At 43.1% G+C, this 27,871-nt stretch overlaps 1 protein-coding gene and 3 non-coding genes across 4 annotated transcripts in view; 2 read left to right on the top strand and 2 right to left on the bottom strand.

The window, feature by feature from the left end:
* Positions 1–100: 100 nt before the first annotated feature.
* The window catches only part of LOC108575728 (circadian locomoter output cycles protein kaput), a 30,076-nt gene continuing 2,305 nt past the window's right edge, over positions 101–27,871 (bottom strand). Inside the window, exons 2-8 of the mRNA XM_017938612.1 lie at positions 17,102–17,191; positions 5,914–6,123; positions 3,257–3,551; positions 3,027–3,168; positions 2,467–2,934; positions 1,280–2,254; positions 101–314 (exon numbers count right to left, since the gene is read on the bottom strand). Coding sequence (XP_017794101.1) covers positions 101–314; positions 1,280–2,254; positions 2,467–2,934; positions 3,027–3,168; positions 3,257–3,551; positions 5,914–6,123; positions 17,102–17,191 — 2,394 coding nt within the window. The remainder of the gene's footprint in view (positions 315–1,279; positions 2,255–2,466; positions 2,935–3,026; positions 3,169–3,256; positions 3,552–5,913; positions 6,124–17,101; positions 17,192–27,871) is intronic.
* Trnam-cau lies at positions 6,302–6,373 on the top strand. Its single transcript has one exon. It is a non-coding gene; the product is annotated as a tRNA-Met (tRNA).
* Positions 6,568–6,639, bottom strand: Trnam-cau. Its single transcript has one exon. It is a non-coding gene; the product is annotated as a tRNA-Met (tRNA).
* Trnam-cau lies at positions 7,103–7,174 on the top strand. Its single transcript has one exon. It is a non-coding gene; the product is annotated as a tRNA-Met (tRNA).

The following is a 27,871-nucleotide window of genomic DNA, read 5'->3' as shown; positions in this document are numbered from 1 at the left end:
ATTTAAGTTTGATTATTATTGCGACGTTTAATTTACCTTGATCACTAAAACGGAGTGACGCTGAGGTGACGAAGAGACTATTGGTTGAGCAGGGTGTTAGTCACCTCAGAGATGGACAGCAAAGGACTCCCGGCGTCCGGTTTGGAATCTGTGGGACAGTTGGGCCCATTCCCGCCGCTGATGATCCCACCGCGTGCTGATGCTGAGGGTGGTGGTGCGGAGGGTGGTACAAGACGTTGCTGTTGTTGGTGTTGTTGTCCTGCCCGATGCCCATGCCGACTCCCGTCCCCGTTCCCACAGCTGACGGGGGCGTGCTGCAACCGAAAGTGCGTTTCCCTGTTATTCGCAACCCCTTCTTTTTTCAGCTCTTTCATTCATCTTTGTCCTCACTATTCGTCGTTTTTAGTCTATTATTATTTATAATTCATTTTCCGTTCTTTTTTTTTTTTTTTTTAATATTCTATGTATGTTTTTAATTCCAACGTGCAGTGAGATAAATGAAATCATACGAAAAATAATTGTTGTCAGATTGTCGAACGAGATAATCGAGCTCGATGAATACGTGGACATGCAGAGTATGATTAAATTTATTTGTGGTACGCTTGAGAGAAGTTCGTGTGCATTCCTTGTAACGTGCATGCCCAACAGGTATCGCATTTTACTCTTCGCGTAGTAAATTAATTAGTAATATTCCTAATGTATAAATCGAATTTCTCATTTAATCCCTCCTGGACGAAATAAAGTAAAAGAAAAATAATAAAATATTCTAAACTGGCTAGAAACTTTTACCACCCCTTTTAAATAAACTCGAAAACTCTCCACGCGTCCTGGAGGGATCAATCAATTACTTAAGGGGGCAGCTCGGTTCCTCGGGGTCGTGAAATTAAATCTTTCTATCGGTCGATAGTTTCAAGCGTGTGAAACAAGGAATTGGAAGAATTTCACAGAATATCAAGAATTAAGAGAGCTATAAATATTTAAAGAGCGCCGCGTAGCGTAACTAACTATTTGTAATACTCCTACGAATCTGAAATTTTACAGGGAATGTTTGAATCTGGTTCCTTCTCTTCTAAACGCTGCCATTTTGTTAATCACGAGCATTCTTCAACTTCTAAAGATACGTTATTTTACTCACTATAGTTTCCCATGAAAATAAAATTCCGCGGAAAAGTGGCCAATTCTCGCTACAGAGCTACCCCCTTGATAGAAAATTCAAAGAGACTGCTTTCCTCGCGGAGAAGAATTACTTGAAAATCTGTGAGGCAGCAGTGACACTCACTGGGGCGCGTGCCTTGGTGGTGCGGGGTGGTGATGGTGGTAGGGATAGTACTGGTAGTGGTGGTGGTGTTGCACTCCTTGCCATACCTCGGAGCCCGCTTCCCCGTGGCCATGGCCAGGATGAGAGTGCGTGTATCCGATAGTGCTGGCCGCCGCGGCCGCAGCCGCAGCCGCAGCTGCTGCTGCAGCCTGATACTGTGACGTGGTCACCGGGTACTGCTGATGCTGTTGCTGCTGTGGTTGTGGCTGTTGCTGCTGCTGCTGTTGATGATGTTGATGCTGTTGCTGAGGCTGTTTGGTCCTTGGTGAACTTGGTGCTGTGCTCTGTTGCTCACTGGGGGATGTCTGCCTCCATTTACACTCTCCATTCATGGAGTTCATCTCTGCCAGGGATTTAAGTGGATCTCCAGCGGTAGCATTGGTAGAATGAGTGGAGGAATGAGTGGAATGCGGCGTGGGTGGACTGTAACTGCCATTATTTCGCGGAGGAGTGCGCGCAGGTGGTGCTCCCCACATCAGAACCGTCTGTCTAGGTGCTTCGTTGCCATAAACTTCTGGCTTCACGTCCTCTATCTTCGGTGTGAGCACACCATTCGTTGGTCCAGTTACTGGTGAACTGCCAGCTGAATTACTGGACGAAGCTCCACCTTCCAGGGAGTGTCTACTGCCTGCACGGACGATGTTGATGTCTGTCGCGGCTGTGTGCATGGTGGAGGCACTGGCAACGGGACTGGCTGCATAAGGGGAGCCACTGACGCTGCTAGGATGTCTGGTCTCTACATAGCTGTACTTAGGAGACTCGCCAAGCTGCTGGCAATAGAGTTTCTCTTCGGCTTTGCTGGTTAGCTGATGCGTTTCGTAGGTGGGCAAGGAGACGTCGATGAAACCGTTGTACGCGGTGCTCGTGTGGTACTCGGGGTAATAGGAGCCTAGAGGCCTGTATTGGAATAGGTTCTCCGTCGCTGCTGTGAGGTACCTGGAAAATGGAGACATTTTGCTTAGTTACTTGATCTTATAGGCCAGTGTCACTTGAAATAAACGTAGGTGCTTGCAGGGTCTGCTGGTTTAACGCTTATCTGAGATCCAAGAGTGATTATAGTCATAAATCTTGAGATAGCTCTTCAAAAAGCAGTGTTACTCTAATCCTGATCTCATCTAAGCTTTCCCGATTCAAAGATAATCACTTACCTGTTATCCAACGCAGTAGCAGGGTACAAAGTCTGATGATAATTGCCTGTGTGGCCAATATACGTGGTCAACGAAGGGTCCGTGCTGGCTGCAACCGCTGTGGGCGCGTATGCAGTAGGATACATCGTGTTCAGGTTGCTATACGCCGCAGCAACCGCAGCTGCAGCACTGGTATCAGCCGCGAGGTAATCCACAGAGGCGACAGTGGGTGTGACGGGCGGAGAAACTGAGGATTGCGCGGTCAATTTGGTACGTTTGTTTCGACAGGTAGACAGGAAGTCCCTCAGTTGAGTCTTGTACCGCCTGTTCACTCTCTGGGACGTCGGCTGGCTAGGCAGCGTCGGCGTCATAACGGAACCAGTTAGGCTATCGCTGTCTGAGAAGTAGCTGTTGGTTAGACCGGCATCCAAGTAGCTCACTTTGAAGTCCATAGTCCTTTTGCCCAGTAGATCCCTGCCTTCCTCTTCCCTGCAAGTTTCAGAACAGTGTTTCTTTTGTTAATAGAACTGGAAGTATCGTTATTTTTACGAATAGATTGTATACAGAGTTAAGATAGTTACATAAGAGGTCGATGTGTGCTGATGACAAAGTCTGGTTTGGAGTTCTTGTAGACCAGTCTGGAGCTGGTCTGCAGCCACTGCCAGCCACCATCTTTCTTCTGGAATCTGTACGCTATCATCCCCGAGGCTCCAGTTTTCAACACTGAAACACATGATTAAAATGATATTAAATGTTACCTTGTACTGTTAACCCTATTAAGTATTAGTAAGAACTGGAAGGTATCGCTTACATTCTTGATGAGCACTCGCCACATAGGACAAATCGTCGTAATGGACTAGATCGTAGCCGCCAAGATTCGCCAATTCGGCATCTGAGTATCCAAGCAACATCTTTCCCCTTTGGTCCATGGAAACGAGCGCTAGGTCTAGCTTGTGCTTGCTTTTGAACATCACATCCTTCTGAGGCACTTCCAGGAGGGATGGTGGCCCAAATGGTGTACACAGGGCGAACAAAGCCAAAGGAGGCTCCTCTGTCTTTCTGTTTTGACCATGGAGTATTTTCACTCGTCCCCTTATATCCAAACGCTGCAAAAATATTCATTCGATTCGGGAAAAAATTTTCTGCAAGTTCAAAATACAGCAGTTTAAAACAAAGAGTGGGCAAAACGGAGTCCTTTGGCGAGCCGCCACACAGCAAAACACTAATTATCTCATGGCAAACATACAGGCGGGACAAATAGTGTCCAGAGAGAAGTGTAAAGGACAAGAGGGAACAGAAGACCGCGAGTTGGTGCAAAAAAGCCGCCACTCTGACGTTTATGAAAATGAAACTGTAATCGTAAAAGTTTTACGACGAGAAGAACACTGGTTTTCTGTTGCTGGAATGGACCTACTTCGTTTTTACTCACATTCGTATGATATTATTCTAGCGACACCTAACTCACATGTCCTATTCAACGTAATTTCTATTTTAAAAGAAGTTACTGAATATGGAAACATATGTAATCACCCTCATTCTTTTCCTTCATCTGAAGGCATTTTACTCAAAAAAAAAAAAAAAAGTTCCAACGAAAGGGTAGAACTTTCCAGAAAATTGGAACGTACACAGCAACGAGAACGTAACTTCCACTTTAGAAAAAAGGTAGAAGCAATTCCAACAACTAGATGCTACAGAAAAGCAGGCGGCAATTACTGGTAACTAGCTGGCTCTACCTTCCCCACAATTAAGTCTATTATCGGGAGCTGCAGGGTTAAACGTGGCTCTAGCTTGCAATTATGAAAATTTGATGCCGTTGAAATCGGATCGATAGCTTTAGCGACATTCTATCGAGCGATTTCTTCTTTTTGAAGGAACGGTGGAGTGAAAATGGGGACGATTTTCGCGGGATACTCTTCCCTCCACATGGGTCAACGGATCATCCTCGTTCGCGTGACCGTGTTTGCGAAGGTTTCGATGAATGAACCGGTGTTACGTTGCGCACTCCTGAAACGGAACGTGAAACGGTGACCAGGCATGCGAGATACGCACGCTGGGAGGCTCAATATCGATTGAACTCATGGCGAAGCGAAAGACACACCTTGTTGCAAAAAATGTTTGAAATAAAAAGATACTTTCCAATTTGAATATCGTCTCTATGAATTCTAATTTCTCCTTGAAGTCATCTCCAAATGACCGTGAAAATACCTTGAAATACCCATGCAACTCTATTTGTTTTCTTCGTAAATTTTAAGTTTATAACAATTGAAATTCTCTATTTCTGAAACACCTCGTATGTACACATACAATATACATTAACTGCGAAACATAATTGTAGCACCACTACTTTTTCCAAGAGTTTCTGTGTTTTAAGTAATGATTTAGTATTGTTAAAACAATATTACGTGAAAGAGGATAATAAGAAATGATATATAATGAGAAAAGTGCGAAAATAACATTTACTGAAAACTACATATAATAATAAAAGAACTACTTAACTGGTGCGCATCTATAGATACTATAGATCTATAGTGCTATAGTACTAATAACAATATCAAATTATAATTAAGTGATTAAAATACCATGAAATGCATTAAGCATGACGGTGGTGCTATAGTTTTGCACCAATTCTAAACTGTTTTCCGATTTCATCTAGATATACATGCACACAGTGTGCAGCAGATAAAGTGTTACGAGCTGTTTTCTCCAAAGCCATTGCAGATATCAACTTGAAATTTTCAGGTGTTATTTTAAAAAATGGAATGTTATATTAATTTTTTTATATTCGGAAATATGTTATCAAACCTAACAACTTTTATCTAAAGCATTCTTTTTTCTATTCTGCATAGTTAAGGAGTTAGAACGGAAAATACGTTATGCAAGGAAATGTTAGCCCCTCCATTTAACACCTGAAAATTTCAAGTTGACATCTGCAATGACTTTGGGGAAAACAGCTTGCAACACTTTACCTGCTCCACCCTGTATATACAGACAAATTCAATGCTTTTCATCTGAAGTTCATGATATACAATGCTCTTTTAAGTGATACAATGGACTTTGTCTATTCGAAAGTTCAAAAGTCTTGAAAATGTCAATGGCGCTGTAGTTATACTATATTCCACAGTTTATGCACAACGTCAGACAAGTGGTTAGTTTAGCGCGCTGGAAGATACAAGCGGAAAGAAAAGGAATTGAGAGAGAAAGAGAAAGGAAGGAAGAGAAGCCCAAGTTCCGTTTCTTTCACGACAGTGAAACTATTAATTACTATTTTTACCCTATAGTACTCGTATTATAATTATTTATCGCGAACGTCCATCGGATGCATTTTTATAAATTTTCATTTCCGGTTGCGACATCTCAATGGCTTCTCAGTATGTGAAATTTCGCATGAAAATTGACGTTCGTTGGAATAATAATATTCTACAGACTCTTGCAACAGAGGTATTCGTATTCAGAGAAATCCACACTCACCAAGAAGCCGGAAGTGTTGTCCAGAAGACACCGGAAGCGCACGGTAAAACTGCGTTCCAGAAGATGACTGTGCTGAGGTGAGAGAGCGTCATGCAGAGGGATGCTTGCACTCTCGGCGGGCAGGAAAGAGTTCCACATCAATTGCCTTTGAAGTTCCTCTCTGTCTTCGCTGTGGACCAGCTCGTAGACGCTTTGGTGGACGATGTCGGACTGAAGCGGACGGAGAAATTATTGATTAACGGAAAAGGAAAGAATTTGCGATTAAGGGGAGGAGAATCGTACATTTAAAAATGGCTTATGATAAAGTAACACGTGTAGAAAGTATGTATACGTGGAAAAAGTGAAAATTTCGGGGTTTGATGAAATTTTTCGCAGGTTTGATCACCGAAGCAGAGTGGCGCAGTGGTAGCGTGCTGGGCCCATAACCCAGAGGTCCGTGGATCGAAACCACGCTCTGCTAAGAAGTCAACAATTATTTTTTTTCTCTTTTACTTTTGCATTTCATCCCTTACAACCACCCTGTGTAAGTTTTCATAATTTTTTTTTTGCAGTTTTATAGAGGTGTATTATAAGAAAAATTTAATTGTCAGAAAATGCTGTCAGAGTTTCTGGTTTGCTGGAGCAAAAAAGATTTATCAAAAAATCAACCCTCTTTAGCAGAGCGTGGTTTCGATCCACGGACCTCTGGGTTATGGGCCCAGCACGCTACCACTGCGCCACTCTGCTTCGATGAAAAGTGTCGGTAAATTATTTTCCACCTGATAAAACTATAAATAGTTTATTTTTTATATATTTCATTTGGCAGGTTTCATATTTATACGTAGGAAGGTGTTCTAGTTCGAAAAAACTACAACTTATTCTCTTTGGAATCAAATAAATCATTTTTATGAGTATAGTATCGCGGAGAAAAAACAAGTAACATTGCATGATAACATACAACATTATCTGTTATGTAAAAAATGTCGCAATGTTATATTATATGTCTCGCAATAAAAAGTGTATTTTAACAAGTATTACGTGAACGTAATACGTAAGCAAATAAGTTCTTCGTTATATTTCTACATTGCTATGTTATTAATAATTGGATATTATTGCATCAATCTTTTGAATCCTTGCAGTTATTGATTTATTTCATTTCCACCCCCTCTAGTGTAGTGAAGTAACACTTTAAGAAAGCATCATTCACAACAGCAGAGTGGCGCAGTGGAAGCGTGCTGGGCCCATAACCCAGAGGTCCGTGGATCGAAACCACGCTCTGCTAAGACGAAGGGCTCTTTATTTTTTTTTCATTTTTTTTTCGTGATTCCATAGTAAACTTGTTCACTACTCTATTTTCACGTTCGAATATTTTTTAAAAATATTTTTTACCGCGAAAAACACAATTATAAGAAAATTATCAATATTTTGTCAACTTCTACCACATAAATCACTATAATTCACAATTAAAAAATATTTTATTTTCACACAATGTTCTACAAAATCTTGTTCAAATAATATTATTAAATCTAACAAACCATTTTTCAAGCCTATGATATTAACATATCCGTAACCAGCGTCAGATACGTGTTACCTATAGGTAATACATCATGAAAAATCCACAGTTTGCGTATTTAATACAAATTACGTATGCATAAGTGGTATGTGCTATATTAAGTAAAGCTGATAAAACTATAGATACGAAGAATCTAAGTAAAAATAATGCGGTGCACAGCAGAAGTTGCTTCAACATTAACTTATCTAAAAATCTGTTTATAAATCTAAGTACAACTTCGTATAACCTTCTCCTACATTTAACAGTAATTACAATTCTCTTACCATTTTTCCTTCACTAAAAAGGACACAATACCAACAAAAGAGAAATGATCGAATTCTTTATCAAATTTTATATCCAATTGAAAAGTGCTTACGAAAAATTGTCAAAAGAGCCTTTAAAATACTATAATCGGCGAGCAACCCCCGAATGCGGCAGACCAGACAGTTCGAACAGGCGGACATTCGTTGAGACGGGGTGTAGAGGTGGAGAAAAAGGGGACGGCCAGAGGCAGCGGCATTATTTCAGGAAATATCTGATCGGTCGTGACGTCGCGACGGCGACATAGGCGCACATACGGCACATGTAGCTACACGTGTCCGACGCACTTTATCGCGCATAATTAATCCGGCCTAGCCAGCGACGGACGATGAGCCCGTGGTGCACGAGAAACCCATAGTTTCCTCGTTCCTTCGTTCAGAGAAAAACGACCATCAGAAGCACGAGGGTCCCGTCTTGTTCTTCTCTCTCCCCCCCTCTCTCTCTCTTACTGTCTCTCTGTTCCTTCGTATACTAACGCGCGTATGAGCGTTGATCGGATAATCGAGGTCCGTGCACACACACCACGCACTGAAAGGCCGCTCGAGAGAGAGAGAGTGCAGCTAGAAAATAGATCGAATTAACAGGCACTGTGCACCGTGGCCACGGTTGTCCGGCCTTCGACGCCTGGAATAATGCAATAAATCAGTCGGTGGAAATGATACCGAGAGAGCGCCGGTTGCTACGAACGCCGGGGAGCGTGTAAGCTCTCGTAGAAATAGGAAGACGCTCGCGTTGCCGAGTGTCCATAGTGGGCAGGTTATCTGGCGAACAAGCAGTCATGAAGTCGCCAATGATATTTGTCTTCTTTCTTATCTTTTCGTTTTTGGAAGAGGAAGAAGATCATCGCCACCTCTCCTCAATGGAGAGGTTATTGGTTTGGGAATTCCAAGGGGAGGATGTATGTAAGGGTTGAAGTTTTACCGAAGCAGGTAGAATTAGGACTTTCAGTAAAGTCAGTTCTGTAAGTGCTCTTGTACAATTTCGAAGAGGAATCGATGAATTATTCTTAGGCTTGAAAAAAAATTAGAATTGTTTTCCAGAAACTCTCAATCTTTCATCTCTCTCAATAAATACAATTTCAGCTTCTTTGTCACAGCCATAAAAGAATAATCATTTAAATAACTTACTCGCAGACGTTTAACAGAGCACAACGCAGTAAAGTTGTATAATGTTCTAGTACCGATACTGTTAAGAGAATAAAGAAGCTCAAGGGGGATGTTCGAACCATTTCTCTACCTGGTAGCATAATTTCTACGATGCCCGGTGCCATGGGCTCACAGAGGAAGGGCACTGGTCGAATTGTCGCGATAGGCCATTAGCTGGTCATAGTTGTCCGGGGCTCGGTAACCGGGAATAATATAATAAATCACGCGATAGAAGGGAACGGGAGCTTTCGAGGTACGTTGCATTTCCGATAGGCGGAACAGCGTAGCTGCACGTAGCTCTGCACCTTCTTGTAACATTCGTGTTGGCGGTGCACGGATCTCACGACTTCCATGTTACTCACACCATCCCTATGTTACGATATTACCCCGGTGACGATAATAGGATGCCCGCTTCTGTCATGGAAAACTTTACTTTCTTAAGAGAAAACAGTAATAGTCGGCGTTACCCGTGATAGAATAACGGGGAAGGTGGAACTTTTGGTAAAAAGATGTTCCTTGACATTTTCATCACGAAAATGTTAAGAATTCAGCAGTATTGCTACTTTTCGTAATGTGACAGCACCGATTACAATTTTGGGAAACGGAACTTTCTTCTCAGGATATTCTTGAACTCAGTGCTCATGTAAAATGCGTGCAAAAGACGATTAAAGACGATCCTGTTCCTATAATTAAGTATGCCAATGCGATTTTTTAACTTTGTCCCAACGTTCTGGTAAAACTTGTAATTTTCAAATGGCAGAAACATTGGACTCTTGATGAACTGATAAAGATCTAACATAATCGAACTCCACGGTAAAACAGTGAACGAATACTCCAATTTCCTCGAATTTTCCAATTTTTTTTCTTTTCGCAACCATTCCAGAGACCCTCGAATCATCGAAAATCGAAATAAAAATCGAAATCCTCTTGCTCCGGAGGAACGTAAGCACGAAGACGATCCCCGTCGGGCGTCCACGCACGGTCGCCCATAAAACTCGATCTCTCAATAAATATGGGAACGCACCAGAGCGTCGCAAGCCGTGTGTATCACGTCTCATGGAAACGTTGCGGCTAGTGTCCCTAGGAAGGGAGCCACAGGCTTGGCTCTCTCTCCACGGGGTCCTGGATGAATTTCAGGGATCGTCGTGGATCGAAACCCCCGAGACTTTCCCTAGTCAGCAACCCTGCTGAGCGTTCCGTTTGCTCTAATTTTAATTAAACCCTATCCTACACAAGATTTCCGTGGTAATCGAGCAGCCAGCCCACGGCCATACTTCATTGGGACACGCTCGACGTGTAATTGCTTCGCGTTGCCCTTTATTCCGCCCCGCTAACATGGCTCAAGCCAATTTTATTCCCGTCCGCGCGGTCCCCGCGTATATCAAGCCGGACCAGCCATCGGCCCGTACGTGTAATTTTCATTAATACGTGATTTATTCCGGCGACGCGTGATTTATGGAATTATATCGACGTCGAGTGAGCCGCGACGCGCGTTTCTGCGTTTCTCGCTGGCCGGTTCTTCCCTCTCTCAAAGCCACCTTTCTTCGATCATTGCTGTGGGAAGGGTGAAACACCTTGGAAAGCTAAGGGAAATATTTTTGTTCGACTTTTTTCCCAATGTTTTAATCATTCTTTAAGAAGATAAATTCACTTCAAAGGCGTATGTACTTAAAGTAGTAAATAAAAATCGTAGAGGTGTGTATCTTTCTGAGTCCTCCAGTATGTATGTAACTCCCTAAGAAATCTTTAGATCTAATTCCAACGCTATCCAGAATCATTTTTCACGAAGCTCCTCATTTCCTCCAATTATTTACACAAATCATTGTACTTAATTTTCACCCGACAATATCAATCCTCCAGATGTCTAACCCTTTAAGAAATCTCTAGTCCTAGATCTAACACTAATCGGAGCAACAGTTTTTCAAGCTCTTCAATGTCCTCAATCCTTTATTAAACTCATTGCACACAATTTCCACCAGGAAAGTAGTCACCTCAGCAAAAAACAAGGAAAGAAAAAAAGAAGCTTCTAATCGACGTAACGAGGAACGAAAGGTATTAAAGGTGTCGGTGTTCGGGTTCGAGGAACGAGCCTCCCGCAAAATTCGTTGACCCCACCCTCTTTTATTTTCCACACGGCAAGAGCTTCGCTCACATTTATTTTTCCCCATGTAGAGCTCGCTCTTTCCTTTACTCTCTCTCTCTCTCTCTCTCTCCTCGTCTTCCTTTCTCTCTGTTATTCTGGTCGGCCAGTTAGCAGCGACGGGCGGTTTTGCCGGTAAGGTCCGGTAACGTTTGTTACCATTGCTCGTTTAAATAATCTCGAAACATGCATCCGCGGGACGGAGCGGCCGACTCGTGGATGGCTTTACGATCGGCCCTCGTCGTTAATTAAGAGCTTGTAATTATTTAGTGGAGACGCTAGCGCACCCCCGCCGGCATCGAAGCGGTCCCGCTCCCTTGGCAGGCTTGATTTACATTCCTGCGAAGAATGCGAAAGGCCTCGCCTTCCTTTGCTCTATTTTCTTTTTTCACCACCACCAGACGCACCCCCCTTCCTCCCTGTCCACTGTGTCTGACCCGTCCTGGTCTCCAGAGCAACGTCCTCCCCGCCGCCTCCTTACTGTCCACCAACGATGACGACAAGAGCGATGGCCTCTCTCCAGCGCAGAGATTCGATTTCGTGGAATTTTGGCTTGCAACAGCATTTCTTTTGGAAATAATAATGAACTTTGGAGAATATTACTTTTCTGATGACTCAGTTATATCCTCTTAGCATGAAAGTTGGAACCCCGATAAAATACTACCCCTGAAAATAGGTTTTCCATTATTTTCCAAGTCCTCTCCGAATCCTTAACATGCTTCACGGAGAATTCCCATCACCATAGACTGTACTTGGATTCTAATTTTTGTACTAAGTAGACAAGCAGTCACTCTCTGTACTATACAGAAGCATTTCTGCCGAATGTAGAGAAGAAAAATTGAAATGTAATTCCTGTTACGTATACAGCGTGTCTGGTTTAAATGTACACACGCGATTATTTCGCTAAGTATAGAAAATACAAAAGAAATGTTTCAGAGAAATGTTGTACGGTGTCAAGGGGGACACATCGTGATAATAATTATTTAACTTTGCGATGATCTTGGAGAGTCCTGTGAAGGTTACGCTTTAAATTTTTAAATGGAATCTTATATTTTTGTAGCTGATACCGAACGGTTTTCAAAACACTACCTGAACATGTATTTGGCATAAAACATTTCTGAGTTATCAAGCTTCAAATTTGGCGTGCCCCCGCATTACCGTTACCCGACATACACCGTGGGGAGGTAACTAGATGAAAGACAACTGAATCGAGCCACATCGATACTGTGGCTAATTTTTGTGCTCCTCCTACAAAGATTACAGAAATGTACTTTTAATAATGGAGGACATGTAGAAAGACAACTATGTACCTTAAAATGGAAATACAGAACACGCGCACACACAAAATCGGCTCTTTTTAGAGCCACCATGATATACAAAGTCCGACCGAGCAATGGTGTATGTCCGGTAACGCTAATGCAGGCGCATGCATAAATAACTCAAAAACGGCTTATGCAAAATACATATGCAGGTAGTGTTTTGAAAACAGTTTCTGTTAAAACAGTTAACCTTCACAGGACTCTCCAAGATCATCGCAAAGTCAAACAATTATTATCACAATGTGTACCCCTTGACACCATGCAACATTTGTTGGAAACATTTTTTCGTATTTTTAATATTTAGGGAAATAATCGCGTGTGTACATTTAAACTGGATACGCTGTGTATAAAAGAAAAAAAATAAAGAATTATTACTGGAATATTATGGCCCCCTCTGTCTCACATAACTTTTGTAAATAAAGTTTTCCCATATCCATAAAAATAACCGAGATATTCCAGGTGATGATAGTTTTTGGTGTACCCTGTATCTGTGACGCCGGTCCCTTACGAAAATTGGTAGCGAACGTGTTAAAAGGATAACATTCGAACGTTCATAAAACCATCTCCAATAACGATGAAACTCCCACAAAAGGTATCTCTTAATAAAGTACAGGAATTTCCTCGTCGAGTGTTCGCAGAAAAATTCTACAAGTCGCAAAGTGTAACAAAAATCGGACCACCAGTGAGCGTAGTCAGTGCTGTCAGGCATCCTCATCCTCGAAGTGGACGAGCGGCAGCAAAAAACGTATGGCGTTCGGCTCGCGTTCGCGTAAATCCCGGTGGACGGTCCATCGTGGAGATAAATCAGCGTGGACGCCGGGTGAAATCGACGGAAACACGATTCGGCGCGATCAAAGGACCCTCTACAAATTGAAACAAATCAGCCGGCTAATAATAATTAATCCGCGGGCCGCATTAATTATCGAACGCCGCCACGACGTTCCACCTTCTCCTTTTTCCCCCACACTCGCTCGTGCGCGCGCAACAGCCACGCTGGGGCCCAAGCACGCGCGCGCATGCGCGTTTTTGCGCGAGCCTGGGCCCGGTGTACGCGATAATTCGAGGCCTGAACGCGCTGATACCGAATCTTGAGCACTCAATTACGCCGCCAGAGTTATGACGCGCCCTTCTACCCCCTCGATCTCTTTGTATACTCTTAACAAAGGGGTGAAGGAGGAGAGGGCACGAGGAGGAGGGATATAGAGCTCGAGGCGAGGCCCAATCGCGTCTTCATTAGCGGCTATTAATTGTCAAAATGTGCCACATAATTCAGCGCGCGCGAACCATAGCGAGGGAGAGGTTGTATCGGCTGTGGGCCTGGTTTAAAGTTAACGCGGTCAATTGATTTCTAATGGGACTCGCCTCGGGGCAGGTTCTTCTGCAGTTCAGACTTTGGATATGGAGTAGAGGTGAGTGAGAGAGGATTGGCGAAGATGGAGAAGAGAGATTCCAGTGTAAGATGAATGAAGGGAGGACAATTTTAGAAAGTGAGCAAGAAAAGCTTCCTTTTGTTCTCTTCGATGTAGGAGTTCACTTATGTAGATATAGTCAAAGGAATAAATTCTCTATGTGCAATTAACCCCAAACAAAAAATTCAAACAATAATCCATTTATACATTTCACCATCAATACATTATTAATACCTAAAATATTGGAAAAATGGTCACGAATTGTCTACAATCCATTCTTACCAGTCTTCCAACATGAACACGTCCATTGAAACGCGACATTGCACGCAACAGAGTTGCACGGCTGGGTAACGAGAGCAAGTGACCATTCTCGATGATTTCCCGGCTCGATCACCGTGTATCCGACGTGATTACACGGACCTGTGACCCTCTACTACTCCTCTTCCTCCTCGCCACATCCCCGTCAAAATGGAGGGAAAAGCGCGTAATGAAAGGACAGGCCCGCGAGCAACGTTCCTCGCGGTAATTCAACGACTCTCGACTCCGTGGGCTCTTTTTAGTTTCGTATCTCACGCGAGAAACGCCGTGTCAAAGAGGGAAAAAAGGCTGAAGGGGGTGGTGGTCGCGATTGTTCACAGAGTTGGCACGCGGCTTAATTGGCCCGATAGAGTCGATTCGATGCTCGACGAGCTTGTGTACGGGCCCGTGACCCGCGTTGGATAAAGGTAATAACTTAGAAGAAAGGTCAGAGGGCGTACTTATCGTAGCTGGGAAGGAAGGAAGGAAAATCTAGGGGTGGGGAGGTCTGCAAGAGGATCTGGAGGGCAGGTAGATAAATGCGAAGGTCCTTTTTCTGGCGATTAAAGAATTCTTCCAATATTTGTAGATTTGAAAGATTTCAGATTTTAACAAGATTTTGGATGAATTTTGTTAAAAAGAAATGGAGAGGAAGGCGTCTGATATCAGCAGCAATTGCTAAGCTTTTCTAATAGAAAAATGACGAACCGCTAACTAATAGATATATATTTTATTAAAAGAAAGTTCAGTTTGATTTATACTTAAAGTTCTTGTAAAAAAATTCTGTAATTTGTAGCCTGCTTTTCTGATCTTTGGATGCACGTAATTTCTCAAGGTTTCTCTGGGGGTAGTTCGGATTTAATTTTGAGATTCTGAAAATGTGAATAAAATGTATATTTTTACGTTGTTATATAGTTAGTGTAATTGGGGGGAGTAGAGATAAGTACAGTATTTTTCCTATTTGTTTATCGATAAACGGAATCCACCGTCGAGAAACTTGTCCCGCCGCTTATTAGTTGCGATACACTTCGTTCCTCTTAAATATACCGTAATCAGGACGAAAAATCATCGTGCCCTGCGTGTATCGTGTATGTGAACCGTTTGCGTGCCCGGTTACATCTCAATGAATGCCGCCGCGAACTCAAGAGCCGAGGAATTATTCCTACAACTCTTTGGCCGCCGGCTTTTCCTTCCCTTATTTAAACAAATTATCCATTAGGCACGATTAACCGGCTTAGCATAAGTTAATGGTATTTTATCGATCGAGGTACTTAGGAAAACCTATGAGGCTGTTCGAGAAGAGGGAAACTTCTGAATTCTAAGAATCTTCAGGTTCCACAAAGCCCACACCTTGAACTCGGAAGATTCAGAATGCCACGCCCCCGACTCTCAAAACCTTTCATCTCCACATCTTCAAAGTGAAAGCATTCGAATTGAACGCTTCCGAAATTCAAAGCTTTGAACGCCAAGAGCTTTTCTAATTCCACGCCCCTTTATTCGAAAGCCTCGGAATTCAGAAAATTCGATACTCCACGCCTTCAAACGCAAGGCTTTTAAACACCACGCCCTCAAATCCAAACCTTCGAAATTCCACGCCTACGACACAAAAGCCTCCAAATTGAATGCGGCGAAAATTGAACGTCATTAAATTGAAATCTAGTCTGCGTTCTCAAGGAAATAATTGAAATTTTCTGGCGAAGTCATGGTCATTTTAGACGGGAGCGTGTGAAGGAAAAGCACGCTCGGTTTCGAGCGATCGCCCTGCGAAATTTGTTTACAAGAAACGCGAGATTGTAACGCGGCTTCCCCCTTTTGTCCTGCGCCGTGAGATCATCGGATCGGAAAATCATCATCCGTCGTTTCCTGCAATTACGATCCTCCGCACAAAGGCGTTCGCGTGCGTTTTCTGCCCGGTATACAGTCATCGTGTGTCGGGAAATCATCATCCGTCATTTTATTTTCCTTTTCTCGTCTTTCCTCCTCTGCTCTCCTATCATTCTCTCCTCGATGCGCTTCGGAGTTAGGAGACCCGTGTCGCACTCAAATGTGCGTGCCTGCAAACCTGCGTGCAGATCGCATTTCGGTGCTTGTTTACCGGGGGTTGAACGATACCGCTCTGTTCCGGACAGGAAGGCAAATGGCTTTTTCTCCGTTTAATCCCCTACTTTCCTGATTCCGCCTTATTTACCCTCCGTGGCTCGATACTCTTCTCCTGTTGGCTTGTCGCGGTAATTTGACGCTGTTCTATGGAAAATTTAGCCAATTGCGACTTATGAGGACGTACAGAAAAATGCTCAACTATTTCTCAATTTGAAGATTTGTATAACTTTCTCACGAAGTATTTTCAAGTTGTAGAGAATGATTCTGGAAAATATTTCAATGAAAGGAAACGCGTATAGTAGATTGTATATTAATCTGTTACGCGATGAATACGTATAATTCAACAGTAGTCGAAGAATATCGGACTTCGTGAAGTTACAAGAAGATTATAGGCTGTCTATTAAGAGTGTATAGCCTCAGAATAATAAACCAAAGTATAGAATCATAGCTGGTCATGATCGGTGATAATTTTACATTAGATCTGTTGAAATGCTATCAATTTTTCTCAATCGTACATTCTGAATCACCGTAAAAAGGTATTATCACAATTTGGCAAGTCCATAAACTATTAAAATGTTAACTAGGCTCGATGACGGTTCGAGACCTTTGAAAAATGTACGTCCACTGCGAGCTAGAGTAGACAGGGTGCGTTGGCTCGAGCAAAGGGGATGATGCTTGCGTAAACGTGACACGTAGAACAAAGCTGACGGCTTGGCGTGACCTGCGAGTGTTGGGTGTGGACACGAGCTGAGTGAAGATAAAATAACAGTGAGGGTGCAGGTAGTGTGCCTGAAATTGTGCTGTAACTTTGCATTCGAGGAAGAATGGAGCAATTCCTCGCGATAAATATACAATCTTCGAGATTCTGTCAGCGTGGAACGTTTGCTTTTTTCACGATTATCGATGAAGATAGACGTGACAAGTACCTGATGGAAGCCAAGGTAACTTTCTATGCTGTGGGTAGCAAAGAACACTTCCCCGTCGCAGGTCAGTATGAGCAGGAACCCGTTCAGCGCCTGTAACATATGAATCATTTCGTAAATGTTAACGAATATTCAAGTTTTGTTTCATTGGAAATTTTTTTCATTTATCATTATTTCAGCACTCTTCAGGAGAAAGATCTTAAAAGACAAATAAGAAAATGTTTTAAAATTGTCCAGTTGCCTACAATTCTCCAAACTTATTTCCTAATTATTTTATACTTCTGTGAAACCTATATTATCAAAACCTCGCAATAATCTCAGATTTTCATTGAAAACAAAAAAAAGAACAGTTCAAAAACGAACGAGAGAAAGTTTTTTCTGGTAGTAATTCAGTGGAATAGAAGGGAACTGCAACGAGCACTCGTTTCCTTTCCTGAAAAGCGAGCGGGATTTCGCTTGGCCGTGCGAAAACGTTTCAGAAAGTTTTCCCATTTATCGACGTGCCGATGTGTCGGCTTTCGAATACCAAAACGAGCTCGAAACTCGAACAGCCGTATCGAAGCCCGAAATATCCGTCCTAGTTTAAATGGTCTGGGGGTGAAGAACGCGCGCGCGCGGGGGAGTAGAGGCCATTTAAGCCGCTCGTCTGCCCACCCGTTTCCGAGGCTAAATGTGTATTGTTTTGTTTTATTTCGACCCGTTGCCGTAGGTGCCCGTGCCAGGTACGTCCTTCCGACGGACTTTATTGTTGGGAATTATGAAGAGAGACCTCTGAGTCTTCCTACGCCCTCCGGCGGATTTTCCTTTTACTTGGACTTTCGAATGATAGCTCGATCATGGAATGAAGGAATCTTTTTATGTTTGCAGTGGTAGTAATTGAATCTGATCTTTTAGCGGTGAAAGGTTGTGAATTTTGAGCTTAGAAATCGATAGATTACATAGGAAAGGCAGAGGAGAACGTTGGCAAATTGAAAGTTTCTGGAATTGAACGCTTCCGAATTGAAATTTCACAAATTCCGCGGTCCAAAATTCAAGGGCTTCCGATTTCCAGGCCTTCAATTTAAAACCTCCTGAATTCCAGCTTTTAACTTGAAAGTTTCTAAACGGGACGCCCCTCCCCCTCTTTCGAAAGCATTCAAATTCCACGCCTCCAATTCGAAAGCTCCGAAATTCCACGCCCCCAATTCGAAAGCTCCGAAATTCCACGCCCCCAATTCGAAAGCTCCGTAATTCCACGCCCCCCATTTCGAAAACTCTCGAATTCCACGCCTACAACTCGAAATCTTCTAAATTCAACGTTTTGTATCAGAATGTTTTTCAAATCGAACGCTACCCGATCGGAAGCTTCCAGAATGTACATTTGAGATGTGAAAGTTAATAAATGAAATTATTCTGGAATGGAACGCTTCAGAGACTACTGAAATCCATCGGAAAGGCAGAGACGCCATGGCCAATATAGCCAGGGGATCGGAGCGATCGCATGCGCGACGGATGCTGCGATTTGATTGGTTAATCCAGAGGGTGGGTTTCTCTCTCGGCGGTCGCGTCAATACGGATCCGCGCAGAGGGTGAGTCTCCCCGTGCCTCGATCAAGCCCCTGTACCACGAATATAACCTGTAATAGGATTTTCTCGCTGCCTGCTTACGCTCCTTCCCCTTCGAAATGGCCGACATGGCCATTTCTGTACCACACCGTTCCCCCCATGGGATTCCATTTAATCGGTGCGATTGCGTTTCACCTTCTATCCTTCCTCCTTGATTATCAACATATCTAATCTACTATCGGTCAACAGAAAGATTCTACGAATAAATTGAGAATTTAAAAAAAAAAACAGGAAAATAAAAAGAAAGGAAGGGAAAAGTTTCTCTTATATTTGACCTCTAAAGAAACGAGGTTCATGATTGTCATTGTAATAAAATAAATTGTAACACGTGAAATAGGTACACTGAGAAAATGAAAGGAAAGATGAAAAATTAAGAAAATGGAACGGAAGAAGGGTAGGTATAGTTTGTACAATTTCTTTCGAATTAAGTTCACGGTTGATAAGATCCAGGAAGAGCAGCGAAGGGTGAACACAGGAGAGGACAGGGAGGTAACCCGAGGAAGAAGAAAATCGATGGATTTTTATATCTCGCGTGTGCTGACCGCCGCGGCTGGGCGAATCAGTCGCGTGCCGAGTTGCGAGTACTCGCGTGTTCCGTCCAAGCGTGAACTTCTAATACCCCTTCATCCTCACCTTGACTCTCGTGTATTAGCGGGTCGCCAATAATACTTCACGCACGAAATCTTTCCATTTTCTTCGCTCATGCAACTCTAGAAGTCACGGGCGCGGACGCGGACCGGCTCGATCAGCCGGTATGCAGATCCTAGAAATAACTAGAATCGGAATTACACCTTTCTCGATACTTTCCTCAGGTTCCCCTCTTCTTCCTTCTCCTCCTCTAAACGCTTTAGAGCAATTTTACGTGCAATTCATCTCTTGGTCGCGAGTGTCGTTAACGCCGTTTGTAGTACAAGCGTTTTACTTGGGCATTGTGGACGCTTTAAAAAGGAAAGTTTTCGAGCGAGCAGCTTCCGAAATTAGACTGCAATTGAACGCGTTCGAATTCAAAAGCCTCCGTGTTCCATGTCCCCAATTTGGAAGTTCCCGAATACCACGCCCCCTAATTTTAAAATACTCTAATTCCACGCCTACAAGTTTGAAATCTATGGAATGTCACGCCCCCAATTTCGAAAGCATTCCAATGTCACGCCTTCAACTCAAAAACTTCTAAATTGAACGCCTTCAAATTGAGAAATTCGAAGAAGCAAGTCCCGAATTGAATTGTTTGAAAATTGAAAGCTCAGAGGATTGAATACCTAATCGAACGCCATGAAATCGGAGTGTGTCGCGTCAAGCAGGCGCACGGCTAAAACAAACATAAATTATACGCGAGGAGGAAGGAAATATGCTAAGAAGCTGATATACGGGCCGATTAGATTGCGGCTCGAAAAATTGGAAGCAAGTTACGTGTGCGGAAACTTAAGAGCAGCTTAGTCGAAATAATAAAGGAACTATAAATTCTGACTGTGAAGTAGCACGCGAGTTTACTCGCTATCAATCGGCGCGCGAGAGCTTTGCGAACTGGCGATCAAAAGAAACATGATATCCTTGCTGTGTTCACTTCTTTTCCACCCCTGTTTTTTCCTTCTTCCTTGAATTTTCTTTTCTCTCCTCTTAGTTAGAATGTACACGATCCTACGTTAATTAATTGTTAATGATCTCTTCACGAAGCAAATAATAAGCGGAATATTATATTCTCGTTGTTCTTTGCATACATAGCGGAATTCAAATGAAAGAGTCTCGAGATTCGATTTCCAGAAGTCGAGCATTTGTGAACGAGTACCCTCTGCCTCTTTAATATTAAACGGCACTTTGTGTTTCTTCGTAATTTCTATGCTTCGCAGGTGTTACAGATAGATATGAAAAGATACGGTCTCTGCCGTAATAAATTATATAATAAGATAAACGTTACTGTTAATTGGCAGCATTATTCTCGGTTTAATTCGCCAACAGTTCTTAATGTATCCGCAGTCACGATAAATACGAATCGTATATAAATCAGATAATCGGCACACGTTTCTGCATCGCACCGCGAATTTCATTAATACAGATAGAACGAGACCTTTTATTCTACAGCTAAGATTGCGTTTACATCCACATGGTGCGATTATAACGCGGATTTAATTAACACATAATTCATTACACGTAGACAATTAACCTGTTCTTATACGTTACAGTGTATACATAAATCAACCCGTTAAATATACCTGCCATTTGTTTCCTCCAGTAGATTATTATATAAATAATATCTGCTACACGCGTTACGTTACGTATAGTGTTGAACAGGAAACATTTTCTCACTCCACAATGTACCGACACTTATCTGCAAATTTGTTACCCCAGTATTTAATTATATCTTTTTAATACCATGCACTGGATTCTATCGTGTTTGAGACTTCCAGGATGTAACGCTTTGGAATTGAACGCACTCAAATTGAAAACTTTCAAATTCCATGCCCTGAATTTGAAAATTTCCAAATTTCACGCCCTTAAATTGAATACTCACGGATACCACGCCCCTAACTTGAAAGCTCTCGAATTCCACGCCCCCAAATTGAATGGTCCCGAATGCCACGCCCCCAATTCGAAATCTCCCGAACTGGACGCCTCCAATTTGAAAGCTTCGAGCTTGGACGCCCTCGATTTCATCGTTTTCAACCTGAACGCTTCCAACTCAACCACTTTCAACTCGAACAGTCACGAATTAATCGCGCCGCGATAAATCATTTCCAGAGCAGCTCCGCATCTGAAACGCGTCAACGCCTAATCGGCCCCGTCCACTCCGTGTCCAGCTGTATTAAAATTCAAAACGCTACGAGCGACACGGGCTCGCCAGGGCGGAAGAATCTGTCTGGTCTCGTTTCGCGTGTGACTGAAAGGGGTGCGTGGCCCATCAGATGCGACAGCTTCACTGCTTGCAACTTTGTCGTTCGTGCGTACGACTACCGATAACTTTCTCTCTCTCTCTCTCTCTGGGCTTCGTTACCGCGCAGCGGTGCATGATTGTGAGCAATAATTTTATGAATTTATAGCTTTCCATGTGTGTCGCCGACGGCATTCGCGGTGGTTTTCCGGATTTCGTTAATTAAGACGTCTCGTACGACAAAATGTCGTGGTTCAATCGCGGCCTCCTTAATTGTTCGAGTGCGTTAATGAGCTACGTTTTAATATCCGTCGTCTAGCTTAGAGGCAGATGTGAACAACGTTGACAGAAATAATACGATCATTGCAATTGACGTTCTTCTCACTAGAGAGCTAATTAACTAATAATTTCTTCATTTCGAGAAATTTCTGTACAGTAGCTTTTACTCATTCCTTTAGATACAGAAATGTAATGAAGTGTATACACGGTGTTCCGTGCGAATCAGACGGATTCACGATCAATCATCCCGTCGAAAATCCGTCGCGGAAAGAAAGAAACGTCTGGCGTAAATATCGAAATGATAAGATGTATGGTCCGCCTGATGGGTTTCATGACTGGCCGTAATTAATTGTGAACACCGTAGGGGTAAGCTCCCGAAACTGACACTCGCGATACAACGAGATCTCACCGGCTGGAAACTAATTTTAAATTCAACCATGTTAAATATTTTTTAAAATAAATGTACCGTATCTAACGTAGGAGGAGATTGTTTAAACATCCCAGGAAAATCACACAGAAGGAATTTGAGCATCGTGAAGCGAGTAGGCATAGAAACGGAGCTATTGTAATATAAAGATAAGGGTTATAACAAGAATGATAGAATGTATACGAAGGCGTCATCGGAGGAATGATTCGGGGGGAATGGCGAGGAAGGGTTGATGCGGAGATCCATGGCCAGTGTCTCGGCAAGTGTCGACGCCAAGGTAAGAGCAAATGCTGACGATACGTAAGGCGCAAAAGGGGGTGGTATCTAAGGGAGGAAAGGAGCACGCGATCAATACGGGAAGGACTAGCGGTGCCAGACCAAGGCGAGCCCCGTCGACCGTCAACCTAACCTCCTCATATCATCCCATCCCATCCCATGCACTCACCTAACCTACACTTACCTTCGACTCAGCCCGTGTCTCACTGACTCACTACACTTTGCCGATCGCCTCGTTTTCCCTTGCGCCTGGCATCCGGTTATCAGTCTTAACCGCCGTTACGCTATGAAGGAACGCAATCACCGGCTAGAAATTATTGTTTCGATGCCACCCACAGGTTGGCGAAGGGGTTGAACGTTGCTTTAAAATAATCCGTTTGTCATTTCGATAATGAGTCACTTAGGGAGGATTCTTCGAGGACTGGTTGTCAGCTAGACTTTGAAAGGGAAATTGCTTTGAATCGTTACAGGGTGATTCTTTGAAAGAGTTACTGTACTTTAACATACAATTTTATAAATAAGTTTCATGAAGAGGGTTGTTTATTTTTGGAAACAATTTCTCCTTGGATAGAGGCTATTGGAAATTCTTTTGAATGATTTAGATGATATCAAACTTCTGTGTGTACAGGGTTATTAAAAAAATAATTGAAACCACCTGTATCCCATTAACAAATTCTCCATCGGTTAGCATATACGTATATCTCTTGCTACTATCTATCAATACTAACCATCAGATCACAATTGCAATTATTTTTCAACAGTACCTCCGAATCACTCCGTATAATTAACAGTTACCGATCGAAATCTCGCGATTTAAAACTGAAATTACTTCGCTCCATGAAACTTCTCCACCTCATTTGCAACATATTTGCCATACCATTGGACAAGACACGATGTCGATGCAAGTTAAGCCCATTAACGAGGTAACATCCGGCGTTTTCGCGTCACCGAAGCAACGCAGTCGATACGAAAATAAAAGTTCATTTAATCGTCGACAGGCTGCCGCTTCTTTGCTCTCCTTTTTCTTCACCAAGCTTCGACACCTGCCCCTGTCGAATCACTCGCCTCCTTTTCTGAGCGACGTTTTTCGATCGCAACTGCAGATTGTCCGCCTATCTTGTTTGATTAATCTCGATATACCACTGGTCGAACGGTTCCCGTAAAACGGGGCGCGATTATCAACAATTTGCAGCTATTTGTAGGTATATTTTAGGTTTCAATTCGAATGCTTCCGAATTGAACGCCTGAGAAGTTCAACGCGCCGAATTCAACGTCCTTAACTCGAAGTTCTCGAATGCCATGGCCCCTAATTCGACAATTTCCGAATTTAACGCCCTTAAATTTGAAACCTTCCGGATGCCACGCCCCCGAAGTCGAAAGCTCTCAAATTCCACGCCCTCTGTTCGGATATTTTCAAAGTCCACGCCCCCAAATTGAAAAACTCCGAATGTAACTTCTAAGGAGATACTAAAATTGCAAAGTAATCGAACGCGGTTATATTTCACCGATCGTTTACCAGGCAAATCACGATTTGAAAGTGTTTATGCGAGTGTGTTCGACCTAGTATCTAAGTCAGCTCCACGCGAACAGCTCACCGTCGACTTGAGCAGCAGATCCAAGCTCTTACTTGTTGCTGATGCTTGCATGTCTGCCCCTTCTGCCTTCTAGCTGATTACTCAACTTCGTCCCGGCTGTTTTGCTGTCGTTCGACCCGAGGAATTCTTTAAAAACGAGCACCCTTCGACAACTGTTGATTTCCAGTCTACAAGCAACGATACTCGATCGTTCCTCTTTCTCTCAGTAATAGCGTTACTCAACGTTGCGTCGGATGGATTTGTGGCGCCATGGTGTACAACAAACATGCTTTATTTATTTAGTTAGATCTGGTTAAGCCTGAGAAACTGCAACTGTTACATAAAGCCGCGGTATATTTCTTACGTAATGTATTAACTACCGAGTTATTCCGGTCCTGTGGGAGTATAAAATCGAGTTCTACGTGACCTCGATACGACTAACGCCTTCTTCGAGACCGAACTCCTCCCACAGCATTCTAATTCGACATTCTCAAATTTGAAGCTCGCGTAATGGAACGCCTTCGAATGGAAAGCCACCGAACTTATACTTCTCTGAAATTGAAATCTATGAAAATGAAAGCTCCGAAAATTTGACGTTTTCAAATTCCCAGCATTTAAAAGTGAAAGTCTCCTAATCGAAAGCGCCCAGAAGGGAACGCCTCCAACTTTGAAGTTCTTAGAATTGAACGCCCTCGGAATTGAACGCGCCTAAATCGAAAAATTCGAAAATTCGACGCGCACCAAAAGAAACTGAAGGGAACTCGAATAGAGCGCCACCATTGGAAGGATCTGCGAGATGTGGGCGGCAATCGGGTGTGCACGGTACGAGGCAAACACCGAGAGCGGCAGCAGGAAGAAAAATAGCTCGGTTATGATTACGGGTTACCGGTGGCGGGGGTTGTTCCTGACCACGACCCTCTTTTACCGCTACTGCGGTGTGGCTGGCGTATTAATGCGATACACGATAGCCTGCTGGCTATTAAATAAAAAGTATGAGAGCAAAATGGCTGCTTTCGCGGCGATACGTCACCGAGAGGCGTGATTTGTACCCGAAGCCTGGCTAAAAATCACCTCCCCGATTTTCGCCGCCGTTACGACTCGCCGAATCATGCTGAATTTTTGGCCCACGTTTTACGGATAATGCACAGGTAGCCTGTTTCGCAACGATGAATTCTTAACGAGTGCCCGCCGTGAGAATAATCGAAGATTGATCCGATCGATTCTTTCCCGAAATGTTTGATGGAGATGATAACGGAGCGAGCGTGGCGTAGCTAATCGGAAAACACCTGTTTCTTCACCGTGAAATGGGTTTATATAGAGTAGTTTTTAAGCGGACGGAAATTGTACCCGCTTAGCGTCTAAAACTGTATGATTCTACCTGATTGTGCTGCAAACCATTCTGAAATTAAACGCATAAATCTTCTCAAGTGTTCTATAAAGTGTACCAGTATACAAATAAAATATATTTTGCTTGAAATATCATTACCACATTCCAAAGAGAATTGAAGTCCCAATTCTGCATTTAAAATCCACCACGATACCTTCAATTAAACTACACAGATACACGCTTCACACTGTTCAAATCTTCATCAATTCAACAACTAAAATTCTCCATTGTACGATTGCTCGCAACTATGTAGCAGAGAAGAAAAAAGCTCATACGCGACTTCCTTTGAAACCAGACCCATTGATCGCATTAATCAGGTGTACCGATACCGGTCCAAGAGAGAACGAAATGAAAAAAAGAATCCCTTTTCCCGGGGCGCATCATTCACCGTGCACACGGTGTCAAGAAAAGTATGTTCGAGTTCTGCTAAAGGAAAGCCGAGAGAGGCGCGCTCCTCTCGACGGGGGGCGCGTATCGTGCGTTCTGCTCGGGGTGATAATTTGCAAGAGATGGCAGAAATGGATTGGCAAAGTATGTTCTTCTCGCCGATTGAAAAATCCCCGTGGCCGGGTAACCGCGCACACGCGTGTTTTATTAGTTTATCCCCGGCGATTTCAACCTGTTCCAGGACCGGGCCCCGCTGATTAATGCCGATACCAAGCCTCCTGTTCGTCCAGATAAAAACGAGAAACTTGAGACAGTCTAGTGTTATTGTTAACGAACGAGGATCGATCGACTCGGGAGCCCATTCGACACCTCTCAACTCGAAAAACATGGCGGCGAGTGGAGAACGCAACAGGCACTGTCGAGGAAGCTTTTCTTCTTTAACTTAAGATTATTCAAATTTACCAAGTGCAAATTAGACAATTTTAAGAATTTGGCTTCGAGCCAACTTGCACGTGAAATTGGCTATACCGAAGTATAATATGGCGTCGACTGGAGAACGATAAACGAAACAGTTCCTTAATTCTCCAAATTATAGAAAAGTATTGTAGACATTTTGGGACGGTTTATGGCTTGGCCTGCGCCTCTTGGCGAGTGACAAACACCAGACCCGAGTACCCATCGCTTCGGCCCAGCGATATCTTTGCCATTCGACGGGAGTCGGTTCTTAGCTTCGGTAACAGACGGACGCCGAAGAGTCCGAAATAAACTACTTTGCACGACGTCCTGATTTCAGTAAAGTTCATTAGACCACCTCCTACAGTATAGAGTTCGAAAATTTGCCTACCATCGATTTTCAATTCTGGCGAAATCAAGCTTTCAAGTGAAATCACAGAGTGGAGACGTTAGCAATTCGCCTCGAAGTAATTCTCAGGAGCGTAGAAATTTTGAAGCTGGAAGACTCTGAATTTCGCTACCATAAATCCGTCGTGGAAAAGCCAACAATGGAGCATTACAGCGATTAAATGTTCGCGTGACCCATTAAACGCGAGTATTAATAAGCGATCGTTCATTGAGATCGCTCGTAAAGATATTGGGGACCAGGCTTGTTACATTCTTGACGCGTTTAAATTCGCGAAAGGAAAAAGTTGCTAATTCTAGGAGGAGGCGGCGGAGGAGGAGGGATTCGCGTAGACGGATTTACGATTCGTCTGGTCGCGGCGAAAGTGTCGGAAAACGCGCACTAACTGTCTCGCGCTAGGAAACCCTCGGCAGAGTAATGCATCCGCGTGCCGTCGAGAAAATCGTAAGTATCCAGCGGGAAAGTATCCGTTTGCACGCTATCTCCGTGATCGCTATCTGCAAAATTGCCTGAAATATTCCGAGGGACTGGGTTTCGTTCTTCTAAATTATGCAACGATATTGTTTTTACCAGAGAGTTGCAGAAATTCACACTTATTTTCAATCCCCTCGTGAAATAATTCAGCCCTTAATTGTGTAACAGAGAGAACTTTCGAATATACTACTGGCCAAATGGTGGAGACCACTACGCATTGAATGCTAAGCAAGGAATCCTCAGAAAAAAAGTTAGGGAATAAATCTGACACGAGTCTCAATATCGGTGTAAATTGACAAGTGGTGCCAAACTTTCGGCCGGTACTGTACATTCTACTCGCGCAGATTTGGAACGACAAATGAGTAGGCTGCTGATGAAAATTTCCAGTTTGCAACTTTTTGCAAAAAGTAGCGTTAATTACAGAGGAAGAGAGGAATCTTTCGCAATAATCAAGCTCCGCAGTGTCAAAATTTTCCAACGAAAATAAGCGAAAATTGTCACAGTGACGCAATCAGGAAATTAAGCTTGACATAAAAAATAACGAAAATGTATACCTCTGCATACATCTTCAATATAGGTTCAGAAATGTATACATACATTACGAGGTCCGAAAGCTATGTCCTTCCACTGGCTCAAAACGCTA

The sequence above is a fragment of the Habropoda laboriosa genome, unplaced genomic scaffold (assembly GCF_001263275.1).
Source record: "Habropoda laboriosa isolate 0110345459 unplaced genomic scaffold, ASM126327v1 scaffold18, whole genome shotgun sequence".
In the NCBI taxonomy this organism is placed as follows: Eukaryota; Metazoa; Arthropoda; class Insecta; order Hymenoptera; family Apidae; genus Habropoda; species Habropoda laboriosa.
Note: the sequence above shows the minus strand (reverse complement) of the source record. Positions and strands in the feature narration are given on the sequence as shown.